This window comes from Ochlerotatus camptorhynchus, unplaced genomic scaffold (genome assembly GCF_037179485.1).
Source record: "Ochlerotatus camptorhynchus isolate MF236.1 unplaced genomic scaffold, CSIRO-AGI_Acam_v1.1 ptg000162l, whole genome shotgun sequence".
Classification (NCBI taxonomy): domain Eukaryota; kingdom Metazoa; phylum Arthropoda; class Insecta; order Diptera; family Culicidae; genus Ochlerotatus; species Ochlerotatus camptorhynchus.
In genome coordinates this window covers 1,155,995-1,177,665 of record NW_027040652.1, presented here as the reverse complement: position 1 = coordinate 1,177,665, position 21,671 = coordinate 1,155,995, and the positions used below count along the sequence as shown (strand labels likewise).

Here is a 21,671-nt window from a genome sequence, read left to right as displayed (position 1 = left end):
TATCTAGTAAAACGCGTCATTGAGACGGTACTAATGGATATTTTTGGTTGCTATTCAAAATTTAGTCGATTGCTGAATTTATGTATGGGCCCAAATTAGGGCCACTTAGGCCGACATTACATACATTTCCCCTATTTCAAAATAAATACTCGTTGACAGTGCTGCTAAAAATACTATAAACTCTATTTTAAATCATTAGAAATTAGTTTTAGCATTTTTCAAATGACCATTATCAAAAATACTGGTATTTTCACATGCCAGTATTAACGGCGCCGGTGGTGTAGTGGTAAGCGTGATTACCTCTCACCCCAGCAGGCCTGGGTACAATCCCAGTCGGCGCCGCCGGGATGTTCTGAGGCATAACATCTCTGATCACGCCTTTCTTCGGATGGGAAGTAAAGCCGTTGGTCCCCGGTTCATGAGTTGATGGGTCGATAGGTAGGGTCCAGGAGGGAGCTGCCTTCCTGGCACGTCGGTAGCGTTGGTGCTCAGCACGGAAAACAAGATCGATGGAAAAAATAAACCAAAGGAAAAAGTAGAAGGGTCTGTGTCTAGTCTAGGGGCACGAACGGAAGCTTCACGTAGGACCGCTAGTGGACGGAATAAATGTAAAGAGCATTTAAGTTCATAGGGGCCTCATAGCCTAGTCAGTAAACGCACGGTATTACCAAGCCGGAGGCGGCAGGTTCGATTCCCGGTCCGGTCGAGGGAATCTTTCGGGTTGGAAATTTTCTCGACTTCCCTGGGCATAGAGTATCATTGTGCAATCACTAGCAATAAGCTTGAAATGCGAATAAGAAGAAGAAGCGTTTAAGTTCTTTTAATTGATCAATTATCTATTATCTCAACTCTTTCCGTTTTTGAATTGTAGGCGTACCAAATTTGTAGTAATCTTTTTCAAAGAGAAAGTTAATTAAGAGAATCAATCAAAATCACTTGCACCCCTGCTTGCAAGTTTGGTTACAAGATTACAGCTCTGGAGAGCATTTTGTGTGGTCGTTGGGGGCTTGTGGTTCTGAATACTGATTTACTGATTAAGCTGTAAGCTTGATGGCCCTGAAAAGGGCCGTTTTATTGAAGAGGACATCCATGGCCACTTACGCTTGGCGTGTTTAGTGTAGGTGACAGCATCACGGATCTCATTTTTCAGGAACACCTTCAGCACACCTCCTAAATCAGACCGGAGATTTGTCAGACACCGCCACGGCCAGCCAGACGACGGATGGTGGTTATCTCGAAGAATTTGCGTTTGGTTCTGAATATGGCGATGAGTGTGCAAAATATTACGCAATTCCATCCTCCCTATTTGCACGCGCCCGAGGATCGGAGGCGAATGCCACTTCGACTTGTTTCGTCTACTTACTGTTCTCTGACGACTGTGCTGGGGAAGCAGCATATGCATGTAGGTAATTGGTGGATTTGTTAGTTAATTCGACGCTTTTGGACAATGCTGGATGATTACCAGTTTTTCAATAGTTTCTTGTTGAAAATCAACATTCGGAAGCATTGTTATTGATGCGTAGCCATATTTCTGATCGATTGGTGATAAAATTATTGAAATTGGACCAGGGACAGCTGAGTTATTAACGTTCAAAATCTTTCTTAATTTGTTACATGTTCTATTTTATGTTTTCACAAAGTGTACCCCCATATAGAAATCAAAGAAGTAGTCCTACGCCAAAAAAAAAACATGCCAGTATCGGTAATTCGGTACCAGAAATTCACCCGGTATTACTGGTGAAACCGGCACCTGTACGATCAGTACTACATCCCTAGCCATGACGTGCCATTGGGTTTCCTTCGTTCTACATAGAACTTCGCACGTATAGGCTTTGATTTGTAGCTTATGAGCTAACACATAGAATCAAACGTATTATTGATTTGTGCACGGTGAAATCATTGATATTATTATTGTTTCACGTATTGTTGTACTGTACCGAACGTATGATTCATTCGTTCACGTCGGAATTATTGCTATATTTGATGTTTCCGTTCGATTTGACGGAAATGGGCGCTTATGCTGAAGTAGTCCTCTACCCTATTCAAGAGATTAAGATTCCAGATTTTCAAGTTTACAGATCTGACGACAAAGATCAAGATTGGGTTGTGCCTTGATGAAATTTTCAGGATTCAGGATCAATCAGGAATTTTTAAGTTCTTATGATAATTGCGAAATAATTTCGTCCGTATTCTTACGGACGTATTAAATCTGAGGTGAATTCATAAAAAGTTCTAGGCAAAATTCCAACAACGCGAGGTTTTGAAATCTTGAGAGTGATTCAGAGGAATAATTTATGGGAAATTTAAGGTGAATTCCATTGAAAATGATTGGTGGTGAGGGGGGGGGGGGACACCATGCTTGGCATGCACAGTTGTACACACCAACTGCTCATTTGGTAATAACTTTTCACTCAGATGTTAAAATTTGTTTTTCTTTAAAGTAATTGATAGATTAGGCTCATAGCTTACTATAGATATGCGAAGATTAGGTAAAGCTTAACATTTGAATCAACACTAATCAATTTAACACTTAAATTCCGAGATGTGTAGTGAGCAATTCTCACCTCATTTTTACAACGCAAAAACAAATACCTTTTACTACTAGCATTAAAATCTACTTTTTTGTACATATCTATAACAAGCTTACACTCTATTCTATCTACTGCTTCAAAAAGAACTATGTTCCGTCAACTGTGTGCAAAGTTATAAGCAAATGAGCAGTTCGTGACCAAAACTGTGTATGCCAAGCATGGGGGACACCCCTCACCATCCCTCTCCAAAGTTGTCCTAGCTCGCTTTTCTAATATCTATATGCAATCTTCACACTGCCGTACTCTAACGGAACTATCAACTCTATGCTTTCATCTACTCCATCTATCGTATAAAAATTACCACTACAGTCTGTTATTTGAAATTAGCATCTTCAACTATGTAAATCGTTGACTTCACGTAGAAGTAATACTAAAACATATAGTCAAAGTGCAATTTTTGCAGGCAATCGGTGATAATTTTAACTATCATAGCAACAGTTGCACATTCGTGCAATTTTCAATAGAGTCATTTTGAAAAATGGTAAAGCCTTAGGTTTAACAGATGCGTAGAAATATTTCTGATCGATTGGTGATAAAATTATTAAAATTAGTCCCGTGGCAGCTAAGTTATTAACGTTCAAAATCTGTCATAATTTTGTTACATGTTCCATTTTCGGTTTTCACAAAGTGTACCCCCATATAGAAATCCCAGACGTAGTCCTACGTCAAAAAAATGAAGGAGAATTTTAAGGAAGGTAATTGATCGAACTTGTGAGAATTATGTTGTGCATATTTAATTTGAAGAACTTCCACTTATTTCTCTAAACAATAGATACCATAATTCTACAAAAATTCTATAACCGGGATTTTTTTTTGTTTGAAACGGGAAAACCGAAAAAAAAGTCAGGAATTCCAACGAGAAAATTTTCTTGTTAAGGGAATAGATCCGGGAAATCGTTTGATAATTGTAAAGTACAATTTCTCCAATCGTTTCTAAGAAGTCATCGAAGTTTCTTACTAAAAAGTAGGGTTTTCATCAAGTACTTTCGCTTACTGTTCGTATTTTTATTTTAAAATCAAATCTAAAAAGCCTTAAACGTCCAAAAGTGAGTTGGATAGATATATAAAGTATGCTTTGTCATTTGTATTGGTTGTTTTGAATTATGGAGCTCACGAACCCCGATTTCTGAAATAACTGGATTCCGGTTAGTTTGTTACGGAAGCTTACCACTTTGTGCCGGGACCGTAAAATTTTCATAATAAACCTTTATTTGAGTTGCAAGACTTTAATGGTTCCGGAATCAAATATTTATCTCTTCAATAGTTAAAGAGTTTGACTATGAATTATTTAAAGGGATTTCTATCATAAAAAAGAATAATTCCAAATCTTCCATTTTGCTTAAGGGCTGTTCATAAACTAAGTAGACAGTTTAGGGGGGGGGGGGGGGGGGTTAGCAATTACCCATACAAATTAAAACAAAAAATGTATGGAAAATTGTCTACGCAGGTGGAGGAGGGGGTCAATAATCCCAAAAAACTGTCTACGTAGTTAATTAATAGCCCCTTATCAACTTTAGTCGGTTGTTTTGTATTTCATACCTTCTATAAAATTACAGTGGGTGTCCAAATTTGTTGCAGTATACCTTCTTAGTCCGTTCGTTCATATTAAACTATCTTGTTTGTTGTTCCCATCTCCAGTAAACCGCTCCAATCCATCCACTGTTACATACTAATGTCTTAATAAGCGTATGTGGTCCCACTGAAAACTACTACATGTTTCTTCTTCCTTTCATCTACCGCAACATTTTCAGTTAAGCAGTTTTTGTTAATTTTGCTACTATATTTGCTACTTTTATATTTGCCCTACATCAATAACATTTATTTAAACAGTGAAGTTTTCTTATCAGTGTGATTTTCCTTAATTTTTTTCTAAATCGCTCTTTTCGTGGGAATCTGTCCAAAAAATCTCCTTTTTCCTTCGTTCTTCAGCTTTCCTAGGGACGCCATGAACACATGTTTCGTTATTACTACTTCGGAGTTTAATTTTTATGTTGCTGTGGCAATCGTGCGCTTCGCGACAAATACAGAACCCAGTAGAACACGTTGATGGCCAGGAACAGCAGTGGGAAGAAAATCCTTGATGCCCGGTCTATCTTGGACACCGAATTGAAGCGGGGTGTCCTTTTCTTTCGCTTCCGACGTCGCTGAGTTTGGATGGAACCACCTAGAGGCAGCTGAAGCGAACTTCGCTTGGTCGACGGCACCGGTGTTGAGAATGAAGAACTTTCGAAGCTAGGAGGAACGTCCTCATTCTTGCTGCCAAAACAGGAAAGGTCGGCCCAGGAGGTTTTCGAGGACTTTCGGACCGGTGTCATCGGAATTGAGCACATCGATAGCGGGATTACTTCTATCACTTTGGAATCGGTTCCACCGGCTCCGCTGATGGAGGTTACGGTTGAGCATTTGGATGAGATTTTGATCGAATGAAGATGGGAGCTGTCTCCGCCGTTGACACCGCATTCTTGATCGCTGTCCTCATCAGAGCTGGATGTCAGTTCGTCTGCATTGAAGTAGCACTCGCCGGAGCCGTACTTGGTGAAGTAGTGGACCACTGCGAATTGGATGATGGTCGCGAAAATGAATGCAAACGAAAGGAACACGAAAAAGTCCAGCGCCGTTGGGTAAGGAACTTTCGGTAGATCCGTGCGGGCTTCCAGACCGAGGAAGGTCATCGTGAGCACGGTGGTGATGCCGAGGGATACGCTGAAATGAATGGATGGAATTTTTGGTTTAACTGTGGGATGAGGTATGCGCAGAGTGGTTGCAAAATTACCGATCTGCCGTGGCTTCGCGGTTTAGCCAGAAAGAAACCCACGAAAGAACGACCAGCAGCACACACGGCCCGTACACCTGGATCAGGAAATTGCCCATGTGACGTTGAAGGTGGAAGCTTACCAGCAGCATCGAGTAATTCGCTGTGTGGGAAAAATAAGAATATGTAGCCTATGAATAACATTATTTATGGTAGGTCGCTGGTGTTTTCTACACGTGGAAGGATATACAATTTATCGTAGTATCAAATTTTGGGCAAACACCAATATAAGGGAGGTATTCAATTTAGTTTATTTTATATAAAAGTAATTTCAGCAAATTTCTAAAATAATGAGGGAACTATGGGAAGTATGGGCTTATGTAACATCCAACCCCAATTTATATCTACCTGGCTTTGATACTCTTAGACAGGCTTTCTAAGCCATCCAATGCATGTGCATGATTTCTTTATAAAATCGCTTCTTGTTTGCTAAAACACACCGTGCCATAACCCACTAGACTATCTGAGGCAATTTGACAATTTATTTGATACTATAAAATCTTTCTCCCTTGTATCCTCGTGACCAACAAGACAAAGGTCACTTGGGCAGCCACTGAATACCATCCTTAACCTGTACTTTAAAGTCACCAATCGAAGGGACCCATCTCGCCACGTTATCTTTCCTTCTAAACAAGCCCCCATTGTAGACGCGAACAAGGCCAGCCGACATCAGTGTCTGTGCCAGTTTGTAGCATCCAGGCAAGACCACCGCCGCCGCCCCGCACTTGACTTTATTCACGTTCATTGCGAGCTTCCATTATTATCTGGCATGTATAATGGACAGCAGCCGCCACCATCAAAAGCTCCCTTGGATAAATGTTACAACATCAAACATGCTGCTATCGAACGAGGAGTCCCTTTAACAAACCTGTGTTGGATCAAATCGGCTGAAGTTAGTATCTTCAAACCACCAGAGTATCCTTTACCGTTTGCAGGATTACAAGCTCAAAAACTCAAGCTCATCTTTCAATTTGCATGATTTACATTTTGGTACGCTTACCGTGGGATGTTAGTTTATTTTGAATTGTTCGATTGGTGTAATACAAACATTGGAGTGCTCATGAAGCGCCCATTTCTGATGAAACACCGGGACCAGACTGTAACGGACTACCAAGTGCGATTCTACCGCTGCTTGCTGTTTCTGATGTGAAATGATGTTTGTATTTGTATTGATTCGCCGATATCGAACCGAGCAATCAATTTTCAATAGCTGCACGCTGTTTGCTCCTCGGCAGTTGATTATCCTCAATTAGTCGAGTTGAAATGCGGTGTAACTAACGGGACTCTGTTTTGTTACAAGTGATTTGATTGGATTGACTGCACGATGAAATTGCAAATCTGGTTCTGATTTGAGAGGGCTGGTTATGGCAGATGCGAGCTCCTAATTGGCTAACTGAGTTGCATTGCAACGCCGTGTGCCACCCCGTTGAAGAGACCATGAGGGAAATGTGAGAAATTCACCGTTGGAAATACCATCTATTTCTGCGGTATTCGCTCATTTAAATATCCGGTGTAGCTCGTTGAATGTGAATGAGCATCTCCCGAGCAGGAGAAAATAGCTAATAAATACCTAGTTCTGACCTGATAACAACATTTAGTGTTGATCAGCATGACATTAGAGGTAGAATACCAAAAAATTGCATGCAAAATACTTTGAAAATAACAAAAAATGACATTTGGATACCAAATACCACCCAGGTATTCTACTAGTATTGCATTTGCAAAATTTGGTATGGGAATGGTATTGTGGAAAATTTTTTTTGGTAGTATTTTTATGGTATTTTACCTCTTATGTCAGGTTCATCCATACCAATTTAAGATACTGAGATATTCGTTCCTGCTTGGGCTGGTAGCATTACTGTACTAGAGAGGGATCTCCCTTCCATGTTATATTTCGGCTTTTACAAGAGTGGAAGTCTGTGTTCCTATTTCGTCGCGTATTTGTTGGGTGTTTAAGAGGATGGATTAGATGGTCAAAATGTAAAAATTGACAGCTCGAGAGAAATTAGTTAAAGGTACAGATTTCAGAAGAGGCTTTTTTAATTTGAAGGACTGTAAAAACTTCCAGAAATTTTAAAAGTTCCAGATACGTAAAGAATCCAACAACTTTGGGAAATTACGAAGCTCAGAGAAATTTCCATATTATAAAAACTTCATCATCACCAACAAGTCTGGAAAGTTCCTGAACTCTCAGAACTAAGAACATTAAAAACACCCGAATCTGCGAAAGTTCTCTAAACTTTAGGCATTTTCAGAGACAAAAATACTCCGTTAATTCTTTGATCTTACCGGATTTAATCTTACTAATTTAATGCAGACGCTTCATGGAAATCTTACGTTTCAATTTCGATGGTCTTATGAGTCAACTTCAAAGACCTTATAAGTTTACACTAGGTCAACTTAGGATTTCACATTGGTCAACTCCGGAGGTATAGTGGAATAAGTTTCCTATTAAGTACAAGTCTATAAATTTTGATCTGACCATGATGCAAGAAATCCATGGAATACCAAATCACCATCGGTCGATGGTTGTTCCCTCAATTTTTGCAGTCAAGTACCACCACTGGATCTGGTGTATTTAATCAGTTTCATAGCGCCTCCTATAAACTGCAGAAAGCATGCTCCGTTATACGTGGCGAAGCTCGCAGCTATATTTTACGCAGTAGAGCGAATTGCCTCACTACCTTCTGACCATTATTTCATTTTTACGGATAGTCTTAGCTCATTGTAGGCTTTTCGTTCAATGAGGCCGATAAAGCACTCCTCGTATTTCCTGCCTGAAATACGATCTAAACTGAGTGCTTCATCTAACTACTCCTATCACCTTAGCTTGGGTCCCATCTCATTGCTCAATTCCGGGTAATGAGAAAGCTGACTCGTTGGCTAAGGTGGGCGCTATGGAAGGTGTTAATTGCTCGTCAGCAAGTCCTCATCAGTTATCAACAAAAATGGAATGATGGTGATTTGGGAAGATGGTTAAATTCTATTCTCCCACAGGTGTCGAACAAACCATGGTTCAAAGGGTTGGACATGAGCCGCGACTTTATACGCGTTATATCAAGGCTTATGTCCAATCACTGCTCGTTAGACTCGCACTTCTATAGCATTGGGCTCTCAGACTGCAATTTATGTGCATGTTGTTTAAGGGGGGAGTACACTTTGATTTTTCAAAAAAAATGGCTTAAAATGTTCCTTGGGATATATACTTTAATTTAAAAAAGACTCCAAGTCCGCCAGAATATTCCTTACCGCTTTGCGAAGCGATTTCCTAAAACATGTACCGGCGCGCTGAGAGAGCATTTGAGCGCGCTCGGAATTTTTCTGTTTTACCGCCGTTACCGACGTAGCCAGCGGTCCGGTGATGCCCAAATCGGGTCTTCGTACATTGTAGATGGCGCCACTGTCGCACAATCGATTTTCACGTATACCTATCTCATCGCATGGCGTTTAGTTTACGGTGCGTCACTGTACGAAACACGTGAATCATGAGTCCGAACAAAAAAGTGTACGCAACGAAAAAAGGCGATAAAAACAGCAGTTACCGGATATGAGATAAGGGGAAACGGAAACTGCGGAATAGGTTTCAGATCGAAGGTGACAGCGAGGATGTTTCGGTGTCAGCGAAAAAACTTCGGATGTCGAAAGGACAGTACCACGTGAACGTGAACCAGGCTTTTGGCTACCGGCTCATCGAATTTACTGTCGGTGTTTTCTGCACTATCGGAGTTGGTTGTCTGTAGGCAGTGCGGTTCGGATTTAAAATTCCAGGAAACCAGTGTTCGTGGGTTGGGGTTCAAACTCGCTGTTTGTTGCTCCAAGTGTGAACCACGATACATATATAAATTCGTGCCCGCTAATCGGCCACGGATTCGAAATTAATCGACGTATAGTACTGGCTATGCGGATTCTTGGTGTCGGATTGAATGGCATATCAAAGTTTTGCGCCTTCATGTGTTTGCCGAGTCCAGTTTTCAAATCATTCTACACGAAACTCATAAAAACGATTTCCATCGCCACATCTTCCGGATGTCAAATGTCTATGAAGAATGCAGCTACTAAGGAGAAGGAGTTATCGGAGAAGAACGGCGAGACGAGCGGTCTGACGGTTTCCGGAGACGGCACGTGGAAGACAAGGGGCTTTTCTTCTTTGCTGGGCGCGACGTCTCTCATCGGCTGGCACACGGGGAAAATCATCGACCTGGAGGTAAAATCCAAAATTTGCAAATCCTGCGAAATCTGGGAGAAGAAGGAGGGGACCGCAGAGTACGAGGAATGGAAGGAAACTCATCATGACAAGTGCGAACGAAATCACCAAGGGTCATCGGGAAAAATGGAGGTGGATGCTGTAATCGAGATGTTCTAGCGGTCCGAAAGTCTACACGGAACGAAATACAGCAAATACATCGGGGACGGCGACGATGTGCGGTATAAGAGGTGAGGAGAAAGGAAACTAGTGGACTCTTTTGTTCTCGCGTCTTCTTATGCAGCAACAGACGTGACGTCACGTCTGCTGTTGCATAAGAACACCGCCAGAATGAAAGAGTCCACTAGTTTCCTTTCTCCTCACCTCTTATACCGCACATCGGGACGGCGACAGCAAGACCTTTAAAGGTATTATTGACAGCCAGCCATACGAAGATTTGATCGTGCAAAAGAAAGAGTGTATCGACCACGTGCAAAAGCGTATGGGGAAACATCTTCGGTCACTCGTTAAAAACACGAAAGGGCTCGGCGGAAAGGGGAAGTTGACGGGAAAACTCATTGACGAGCTGACGATGTACTATGGATTAGCTATTCGGAGGCATTCTTCATCACTCGAAGACATGAAACGAGAAATCTGGGCAACTTTAAATCATAAGATATCGACTAACGACAAACCGTAGCACAGCAAATGTCCAGTACGCCGGGATTCCTGGTGTTCCTGACAGAAGGCGAAACCGACCGGTGAGCTGGAGGACTACAATCACAATCCTACTATGAAGAAGGAAATTTTTGTCGCTCTCAAACCGGTTTACACAGAGTTGTCCCGAGATGACTTGCTGCAAAGGTGCCTCGGCGGGTTTACTCAGAACGCGAACGAGTCTTTCAATGCAACTGTGTGGCAAATGGCACCGAAAACTGTTCACAGCGGGAAGTCGGTGGTGGACATCGCAGCTGATATTGCTGCGTGCAATTTCAATGATGGGATGATGGGTATCATGGAAATAATGCAAGTACTAAATCTGGAAATCGGCCCGACCTGCTACAACTTCTGCCTGGCTGCTGACGCCGAAAGCACGAGCAAGGCGGAGTCGCGCCTCACGGATGCAGCGAAAGAAGCCCGGAGATGCAGTTTGGCGACCCGAAAACACAAGGACTTCTTGGATGACAACATAGAAGGCCAAATGTATGGAGCTGGCATCGCCGATGAAAGGTAAATATCACTTTTCCACGAGAAAAATTAAATTTTATCTTTAAACGCGTTTATCTCGCAACGGGGTTTTTCAAACTGGCGTGGGAAATAACTCTAACCAGTTATCATCAAATTTAGATATCGCCTAGGTTATCTTGTTCAGAATTATATTCTGCTAAGAAATAAGTATACACATTTTCGATTTTGTCAAAAATTAATTTTAAATCCACGATTTTGTAAGCATTTTTAGGGTGAAAAAATGGACTTTTTTTTCCTGAGGCCACAATTTTTGAAAAAATTAATTTAAAAAAAACGGAATACGTATTTCTAACCCAAATTTCATTACTAATCAGGATTTTTGTTCGATTTATGTTCCAGGATCACATGGAAAGGAGTATTTTCCTACGCCGTTTTCCGACTTCCGCGCGAGGACGCCCGCGCGACCTGGTGCACCGGCCACGGATGGACGCCAATCGAGTTAAAAAAAATACAAATTGTAGTTCGAAGGATGACTAATAAATGGGTTATAACATATTTGCCCTCCCTGAGTGTTTTATTGCTTAAAAAAAAATTAACGTACCTTACACTGTGTTGCCAGATCTGAGCTATCCACATCTCTCAGGGCCCGAGGAAAACAACCCGCGATACCCGTTAGAGATGTCTTGGCGAGTCGAGATCTCGACTCTTTGAATTTAATTTATGTATTTTTAAAATGGATAGATCTGAGGATTAAGTAGTTAGTGTCATCTTGTGTTCTCCCAAGTTGTTAGTTGCCCATCGGTGTACCCCCATGTTTGTCTTTTCATCAGAGTGTCGCTTAGTTCGAGATCAAGAGCACATTGCTCTCCAAACCTTGTGTTCACAATCCCTACCCTGCCATCCATTTGTTACAATTTGTTACCCTTAACCGAGATAGCCGCGAGTATGCGGCCCGGCTTTACTAACGTTAGTTCTAAGTAATTTTCTGATCTAAACAATGAATATCGGCTCCGCAAAGCTACAGCAAATGAGCCTGAAAAATAAACGCATTATATATAAAAAAAATTAGAAGGGTCTGTGCCTAGGGGCACGAACGGAAGCTTGACGTAGGACCACTAGTGGACGGAATAAATGTGAAGAGCATTTAGTTCTTTTAATTGATCAATTATCTATTATTTGAACTCTTTCCGTTTTTGAATTGTAGGCGTACCAAGTTTGTAGTGGGGGAGGTAGCTCATCGATTCTTCCGGTTCGCCTCCTAGCATCGTGCTATAAGGTACCAGGCGATAACCAGGGTAGTTGATCGATAGCTCGATGACATCATTTCGTTGGCGTCTGCAATGGGAAATTCTCATAGCAGGCGTTGACGATGGGACGTTGCGAGTTGTTGAATAGCAACTATCGTGGTAACTCACCGATTACCTGTCGATCTGCCAAATTTGGAAAGACGTCTGCATTGAATTGTCTCATATAATAATATTCCGCCCACTATATCACAAGAAATTGCGAGTAGCTGAGTGGAATGGAGATAAGTTAAGCATTGGGTACAGGACCAAGTCTCCCCTGGGTGGTGCCAAAAGATGAGCGCAATAGAATCATCAAGTTGCCATTAGGCACGGAATGAGACTATTGCATGGCTGGGTAGTCAAAGTCTTCCATTCGTTAGTCATTTCAGGTGGATTAGAACAGGTTTGGATTTTTCAGATATAAGATACATTCATACCATTGGCATTTGGTATTTGAGATAAAGACAGAGACAGGATGCGGAGGGCCCGCTTAGGGGGAGCGTAACCCATGTTATGGCTTCCATTTATTAAATAGTTCAGATAGGCTGGAAATGATAGGTTCATGGTGAGAAAATGTACCATATGGTGCCCGTTCACTGATCATTGCAACGTTGATGATTTCCTATAGTGACACATATCACCTTCTTAATGCTTCAGTATGCCTCAAACGATTAATTCTTAGTTGTTAATAGAACTTCCTTGATGAAATCGGCTGCTTCATGCAGACTGAGCAATTCTGATTATAGTGTCAGATTTGTTCTGTATACAGAGGAACTGGGAGGGCTTATTAGAAACTTATCACCAATAAAATAATGATCTTCTAGTAAATTTTGCATTTAATTTTATTAATATTTTATTTTATTTAAGCATATTATTTTTGTTACAGTCAATTTGCATTAGCATATGATACAAGAGATTTAATATTACTTGCTCGTTTTCGCGTAAAATAATCAATATTTATCTTACTTGTAATTACCTTTGAAAGTTTTTTTTTTTAAGTTTTTTTTTGTGATCTGAAAATTTACCCAGTTTGGTTAGAAGTTTCGAAGCTAACGCATGTCCACAGGCCTAATAGAAAGATAGGCAGAACAAGTGTATCATTAAGAATGGTTGCATGCAGGGTTGCTTCCACTCACTTGCTATAGATGAGTGATTTTCGGAGCTTTGAATTCGTTAGATGTTGTAATGGAGATTTGTGCTGTTGGATGCGGGTGGAGATTGGAGGGCGGGTGTTTGATGCATAGAGCCTGTCAATTTCGCTTTCAGAGTGTCGCAGTCAGCGGTTTTATGATTCGTGAGCGCTCGCGATTCGTAGAATCGTTGATTGTGACTGCTAGTGGATTTGACGGGTTTTGTGTTTCGGACGCTTGTTTTTGGCCTTTTCTTGTGTCTAACATGTGCAGAGTATCATTATAACGTCTACTGGTTTTGAGATTCCTGGTGGCGTGAAATATATTTGTGAGAATATCTTTTTGAGATTTTAACAGTCACGTTTTGTTTGTAGTTTATATTTTATTTATTCATGTAATTATCGTAAATAATAGTTATTCAATAATAGATAGTTCATCCATATATTCGTACTTTGACGCGAAGCGCTGTGGATTATGAGATGCTCGATGACCCTGGAGGGATCGATTTTGCTTACTGAGCAGAAAATCATAGATTTAACCCCAAGCTCTTCAACAGCACAATAAATCGCCACCATCATGTGTATATTTGATATTAAACATTAACCTTGGAAACTATTTGCATATCAAGCGAAAACGTAGTCCTGTATTGTCGCGAAGCGTTATGGTTCTGAGATGCTCGATGACCCTGGAGGGATCGTTTTTGCTTACTGAGCAGAAAATTATGGGTTTAATCCCAAGCTCTCCGTCATGACTCTTAAAATTCATTATCACTAAACAAAATTAATATGTTCTTTCGATAGCCGGCTATCGAGAGATTAAATAAACAACAAATAAACAATACATACTTTTGGTTGCATCGCCAACTTGAGGTGAATCCTAACCGAATACCCTACCCAACCCTCCAACTCCGTAGCACTTATGAGGGTATCGCTAAGTCGGTGGCCTCTCGTTAAGTAAGTACTACATCAACATTTCCTTCCCTATCCCTAGTTATGGTAAAGATGGGCGTGGCCGGGAATAGCGACAGTCATGCTTCTGTTACTCTTGTTTAGATTGGAACCAATGTTTACTCCTCAGCATTATTCCTGAAAGTAGTCTAACTGAGAATTTCAGAAGAGACGTGAGTGTCGCTAGTATCCAATCTACGAAGTATATCATAACAACGCTAACGCTAACGCTAACGCTAACGCTGTAGGCGTACCAAGTTTGTAGTATTTTTTTAATATCTTTATTAAGGAGACTTTCAGCCGTTGGCTGGCTCGTCTCCGAGAAAGTAATTTTTTTCAAAGAGAAAGTTGATTAAGAGATTCAATCAAAATCACTTGCACCCCTGCTCCCAAATTTGGTTACAAGATTACAACTCTGGAGAGCATTTTGTGGTCGTTGGGGGCTTGTGGTTCTGAATATGGACAAACAAGCACAGATAAATTCTATTCTAACTCTTTACTAATGTAAGCTTCATGGCCCTGAAAAGGGCCATTTTATTGAAGAGGACATCCATGGCCACTTACGCTTGGCGTGTTTAGTGTAGGTGACAGCATCACGGACCTCATTTTCCAGGAACACCTTCAGCACACCTCATAGATCAGACCGGAGATACGTTTGACACCACCACGGTGAGCCAGACGACCGATGGCGGTTATCTCGAAGAACTTTGCAATGACGCTTGGCGCCTCCTTTACCACAACAATTGTTGCTTGAGTGGACTAGCCACCACCTTCCTACTGCTGCTATTGCGGTTCACCACGTCGTCCGAAGCGAAAATGAGCTAATGCCATACAGCAGCGCTCTTTTATATCTTTTCAGGTTAAAGCAGAATGATGTGCAACCAAGTGGTATAAAAGCTACAAAGACTCCTCCCATTATGAGTAGTTTGCTATCAAGTAGCGACACTGGCTCTTTTCCTTTTGCGTACACGGCGAATGAGAACGACCAAAATTTGAGTTTAGCTCACTCATAATCTTCAAAAGTGCAGGAATTCAGCGATGTGTAAATTTGTCTCATGGTTTCCTGTGGAAAACCTAAAAAATCTGCCAGAAAATGAGGAAATTGACGAAAATTTTATTCAGTCTCGGAGTAGTACCAATAAACTGAGTGAATCCAATATTTACTTTTCTCGAATTCGGGAATTTTTCCCTGGAAAATCCTTGAAAATCCTGGAACAACCTGGGAAAACATGAGGCAAAATTACTCATCGCTGAGTTCCTGCACTTTATTTCTTATTTCTGAGATAACTAAACTCAAATTTGGGTCGATCTCATTCGCCGTGATATCGCCTTGAAAGATATGGGCGCCGGTGGTGTAGTGGTAAGCGTGATTACCTCTCACCCCAGCAGGCCTGGGTCCAATCTCAGTCGGCGCCACCGGCATGTTCTAAGGCATAACATCTCTGATCACGCCTTCCTTCACTTTTCAATAGGTCCTATCTACATTGATAGATTCTCTTCATCGACACTTTCTTTCGTAAATAATTCGGCTTCACAAATATTTCCTGCCGCCTTCGTCGAATTAGATGCTAGATTGTTGCTTCTTCCATCGAAAATATCCGGCCGTGGCGATTCAAAGTTGATCAAGGTTGATCAAAATAATTTGTACCCCTCTTTATTCTAATAAGCTTGGTGGCGCTGAAAAGAGCCGTTTTGTTGCCAAAGTTGGTGATGATTTAACCTCCGAAACCAAACAGAGTGCGTCTTTGTCACTTCAAAACGTAGATGACATCCATGGCCGCTTACGCTTGGCGTGTTTAGTGTAGGTGACAGCATCACGGATCTCATTTTTCAGGAACACCTTCACCACACCTCGTAAATCAGACCGGAGATACGTCAGACACCGCCACGGCGAGCCAGACGACGGATGGTGGTTATCTCGAAGAATTTGCGTTTGGTTCTGAATATGGCGATGAGTGTGCAAAATATTACGCAATTCCATCCTCCCTATTCCCGCGCGCCCGAGGATCGGAGGCGAATGCCACTTCGACTTGTTTCGTCTACTTACTACTCTCTGACGACTGTGCTAGGGAAGCAGCATATGCGTGTAGGTAATTGGTGGATTTGTTAGTTAATTCGACGCTTTTGGACAATGCTGGACATTTACCAGTTTTTCAATAGTTTGTTGTTAAAAATCAACATTCGGAAGCATTGTCATTGATGCGTAGCCATATTTCTGATCGATTGGTGATAAAATTATTGAAATTGGTCCAGAGGTAGCTGAGTTATTAACGTTCAAAATCTTTCTTAATTTGTTACATGTTCCATTTTCGGTTTTCACAAAGTGTACCCCCATATAGAAATCAAAGACGTAGTCCTACGTCAAAAAAAGTACAAGTCTAGCAGACCTGTGTGGTATGTTCAAAGGTCATAAAGGAAAAGTTCAGAGCAAGCCCTGAGATCATATGAGTCAAGTTTATGGGACTATGATGGGTCTTATTGGGCAAATCTAGCGGTTTATAACATCGCCATATATTCGCAAGAGAAGTCAAACATCAACAACGTTCAACATAAAAAAGCGCATGCATTTATTTGTTCTACTATTGATAAACAGTATTCCCAAAAAAACCTCGCCATTCTACAATGCATAAAGCTAAAACCGCTCAAGCGAGATAGTCATACACGTCCTTTTCGCCCGCTCGCCGTTCGATGTACTCCTTGTCCACCAAAGCGTCAATACACTTCCGAACAATCTGAACCTTCGGTATGAAACGCGTCGCTAGCTGGTTCAAGACTTCCCCCACCAGCTGCGAATGCAGTAAGCTTCTCCGGGTCTTCATGATCCTCACAATCGCCGCCTGAATCATAAACTTTCGATCATTTTCAATGGATCGATTGGAAGATTCCTGCTCCACCTTGACTTCCGCCTTCAATGGGTGGTTGATATTGATTCTGAGCTTCTTACTGCCGAAGGCTGTGTTCAGTTGAACCGAGGATTCTTGTTTCAAGTCCCCTTCATCGCTGCTCGTCAGTAGTTTCACCTTAAGCAAAATTTGAATTACCTGTATCAAGTAGTCTAGCTTGACGTTGACGTGTTCAACCAATTGTTGAATGGTACAGGAAGGATGTTCATTGAACTGCATCAATACAGCGATCTGTAGAGTACTGACCTGTAGCGTGTACCGTTGAAGGAAGCAATTCGTTACGACTTCACCGCGTGACATGCTGTACAACCAGATGAGCTTTCGTCCGGAAAAGCGTCTTGCGTAAAACTTTTGAAACGATTCCACAGCCTGTTCCACCGAGAACGGAAGCGTCAGTGTGAAGCTTGGACTAAGCGGCCACGTTCCATCCGACAGCACTAGAATATTGAAATCAATGTCGCTACATGAACTGCAGCAATTGTTTGACATCTGTTGGTATTTTGCGTTGAGTCCCTTCGATATTTCCATATCCTGGAGCATCCTGTGCAGCTTGCGGGCGTATTCGAAACCACAAGTTTCCTTAAGTTTGGAGATCATCAAGGCCTCGGCATCATCGCTGGTCGAGAGTTGTAGACACAGCCGCTTGGATAGCAGCTTGCTGTAAAACTTCTCGAAAGCGTCCTTATCTTCGAGAAATTTGAACACGGTAATTGCTTCGTTTAACGAGTCGTCAAAGTCCTGTTCCTCCAGATGCTTGCTAGATTTCCTCAACAGCATGTCACAGTATCTGGCAAGATTTTCCGAGCTTTTGCAGAAACTTTTGCTGGCATCTATGATGGCGTTCCGGTTGACAAATTTCCCGAAAGCTGTATTCATCGCAGCTATGAAAATGTTATCGCTGTTGAACGCCGCATGTATCAAGGTACTGTACCTTCTGTAAACCGTTAAAATTGTCTGAACGTAAAGCATCGGATCAGTCAATGCCGGGTCTCCAGCTTTGAGCATCGCGTTCAATCCTTGTTTGTGAATGTAGACTTCCAAATGTTTGCCCAATTCGGTTAGTACTCTGTCGACTTTCAATCTAACCATCAGCTGATACAAGCGAATCAAATCCGGGATTTTCTCCAAATCTAATAGATTTTTGAACTCGCCGTAAATCCGAGACAGGTACTTCTTAATCAGTACTCGTTCGCAAACAGTCATCAGTTTTTCCCGAGTGCTATTGTGCAATAGAACAACGGCACGTTTCTCCTCTTCCTTCAATCGAACTTCTACGTATTTCAAATAATCGGAAACCGAATAGTTCTTCAGAAACTCTGCGCTCTCCGCTGTGTAGAACTCTTCGGTATGCTCCAAAAATGCATCTTGGAAACATTCAATATACGTAGACAAATTTGGTCCGTCGAAAAGCGGTTCGCTCTGATCGAGATTGCTACTAAGTTCCACGTAGCTGCTGATCGTTTCCGTAACCAGTCGCGTATTGATGGTCTCACCACTTCGTTCCCGATCGAACAACTTGAGCAGTCCCGTGCTCATCTGTTTGCTCAAATTTTTCAACAGGTTCTCGCGCCATGTGAACAGCGCTAGCTGGTAGATCTCATGAACATTCGTACGCCTTTCTTCACATTCTCGTTTCTGCCAGTGCCGGTTGAGGTAGGAGCATAGGCCATTCAGAACTTTGCTGGAGAATTTAAAGTCTTCCCATTGCTTTGTGTAGAAAAGCAGCATTTCGTCATCCATCAGGTCGGAACCATGGCTGTGCAAATCTTCTAAATAGCCTTCGAGGAATCTCGTTAGGTAGTAATACAATTCCCGACCGGAGTGTTGGGATTCATCTGCTAGTTTGGTGGAATCACTCCGGGAAAACAGCGTCTGGCCAAGCTGCCAATCGGATGCTGAACGTTGTACCTTTACGCTGCAGTTGTACACGTGAGTGTACAGTTCCATGTAGCGCCCAGATCGGATGTTTTGGTCCCGTCGGAAGATCTGCTGGATGCCAGCTTCCAAATCGGCCCAAACCTCGTCTATCTTGATTTTCTGCCGAGTAGCGGGACAGGACATGGTGCACAGTCGATGGAGGTGGAATTCTCAGGTATCTTCGGAAAACGATGTATGCGCGTTGCGAACGGGTTCACTCAAGGAAACTAACTAGAAAGATGACTCCGTAGTTAAGCGTTTTCAAAGGTTGGTTGGTAGAAATGAAGGTTTGGATGGAAGAAACCTCAACTGAATATTAGCTTTCATTCATACCTGCGGGGATTCACAGCAGAGTTGTCCCACTTGCTTTCAGTGATTAATAATTATTGAAAGAAAAAACATTGAGGGTGAATAGGTCTAGTTATACAACTCCCATGCAAAGTCAAAAGGTTCGGTAGACATCAAATAATTGTTTTGAGAACCTTCAATAAGTTCTCTCCAGCAAAAAAAAACTACCATTAGAGCATAAAGAACTCTGACAGGAACCGCGGACAATTTATGAGTAGATGTTCCACCGTTAGAGGAATCTGGCAGAACTGGCATGTTGGTTCTAACTCCAAGACGAGATAATTCTTGTTGTTCTCTGCGACTTTTCCTGTCCGTCCATCTTCGTACATCTCCTTTTATTTTCCTCAGAAAAAGGACTCTGTTTGCGGCCCACTGCTGATGCCATTGTTAATGGAATGCGCGATTGTTCTGCGAATATCAGAACTTGGTATGTTGAGGTCCAATTTTTCGGAGCTTCGGTTGAGGCAAGCGAGACGGTCTGCTTCCTCGTTGCCTTTAATGCCGCAGTGGACAGTTATCCAACACAATGTGATGTTAGCTCGGGCGGCAATCTCAATGGCTTTAGTTAAGGGGTGCTTGGGACCGATGCGATTCCATATCCGATCTCCAACCCGGTGGACTTCTGCTACCGGAGGGAAAACGATGTTGGCGTACTCTTGAACAAGGTTTTTAGCTTTTTCAAGGATGATAATGTTTCTGGTTTCTCCGTAAGTGTTTTTTTTTTAAATATAGCTGATGGATCTACTGGATGCTTCGGTCGCCAGTAAGAACTGAAACGGAATGACACCAACTTCTACACATGTGGCCAAGGTAGGTGAGCTTGGAATCCGGAAGTTAGTCGCATCATCCTATTGTGCACGGGGCTTAGAGTGGGGGAGGTAGCTCATCGATTCTTCCGGTTCGCCTCCTAGCATCGTGCTATAAGGTACCAGGCGATAACCAGGGTAGTTGATCGATAGCTCGATGACGTCATTTCGTTGGCGTCTGCTATGGGAAATTCTCATAGCAGGCGTTGACGATGGGACGTTGTCGAGTTGTTGAATAGCAACTATCGTGCTAACTCACCGATTACCTGTCGATCTGCCAAATTTGGAAAGACGTCTGCATTGAATTGTCTCATATAATAATATTCCGCCCACTATATCACACGAAATTGCGAGTAGTTGAGTGGAATGGAGATAAGTTAAGCATTGGGTACAGGACCAAGTCTCCCCTGGGTGGTGCCAGAAGATGAGCGCAATAGAATCATCAAGTTGCCATAAGGCACGGAATGAGACTATTGCATGGCTGGGTAGTCAAAGTCTTCCATTCGTTAGTCATTTCAGGTGGATTAGAACAGGTTTAGGTTTAGGGTGGGCGTTGGCCAGATTTGGATTTTTCAGATATAATCCTAAATAGGACCTAGATTATTTAATACACTAGTAACCTCAACTTCTGTCACAATGTTTCATTGTGACTAATCAACACTCAATGGGTAAAATATCAAATTTGCGGTAAATTTGAAAAAAAGGGAACTTGGAGTGTAGAGTGCACTGCCCACTGGACGATTCTGAAGCCTGACCAAGTGAGTGGGTTACGGGTTTATTTGATTGTACGTCATTTCCAAGTTATATATAGATACATTCATACCATTGGCATTTTGTATTTGAGATAAGACAGAGACAGGATGCGGAGGGCCCGCTTAGGGGGAGCGTAACCCATGTTATGGCTTCCATTTATTAAATAGTTCAGATAGGCTGGAAATGATAGGTTCATGGTGAGAAAATGTACCATATGGTGCCCGTTCACTGATCAAAATTAGATTCAAATCGTCAGGCCCTGCCCTGGAATAAGGGAATTGACGATGATTTGTCAAGTTTCATTTTGCATTTGCATATAATTGTAAGTTTAGGTTTGCTTTTGTAATTGTAAGATAGATAGTTTGCCTCAATTGAAACATTGAGTTAAACATGACGAATCATACCTCTAAAATAGTAGTAGTTACAGTGCCGCATTATCTAACTTTTGTTTTGTTTGTTTACATATAACTAATACTAATACCTCCTTGTTTTCTCTCTAATTTGTCTGCTATGTCCCACCATCACGATGAGAGATGAGCTACCGTACATGGTACACGCTCATATACACTCCCAAAATAGTATGCCGCAAGTAAGTATATCACAGAGGCAACTAAAGATCCAGAAACAAAAACCGATAACGCTGAACGGCAGATTGGTTTACAGTGGTCGACCAGGGTGTGTGCGGATAAATAACAAAATTACAATTAGGGTAGATGTACCAGTTATGGCTGTGCGTTCCTGTTGTGGTGTGTTCCAATCATGGCCTATGGAAATCCTATATGCCATAATTGGAGCACATCATAGTAG

General features: G+C 41.9%; 2 protein-coding genes across 2 annotated transcripts in view; both read right to left on the bottom strand.

Moving 5' to 3' along the window:
* Positions 1-4,502: 4,502 nt before the first annotated feature.
* Grd (Glycine receptor) overlaps positions 4,503-21,671 on the bottom strand; it is a 247,959-nt gene continuing 230,790 nt past the window's right edge. The window contains exons 7-8 of the mRNA XM_065222260.1: positions 5,365-5,506; positions 4,503-5,294 (exon numbers count right to left, since the gene is read on the bottom strand). Of these exons, the coding sequence (XP_065078332.1) occupies positions 4,571-5,294; positions 5,365-5,506 (866 nt within the window). The 3' untranslated portion in view covers positions 4,503-4,570. The remainder of the gene's footprint in view (positions 5,295-5,364; positions 5,507-21,671) is intronic.
* On the bottom strand, positions 16,780-19,101 carry LOC135701460 (cullin-1-like). The gene has a single exon (XM_065222269.1). The coding sequence runs from the start codon at positions 19,099-19,101 to the stop codon at positions 16,780-16,782; it is 2,322 nt and encodes a 773-aa protein (XP_065078341.1).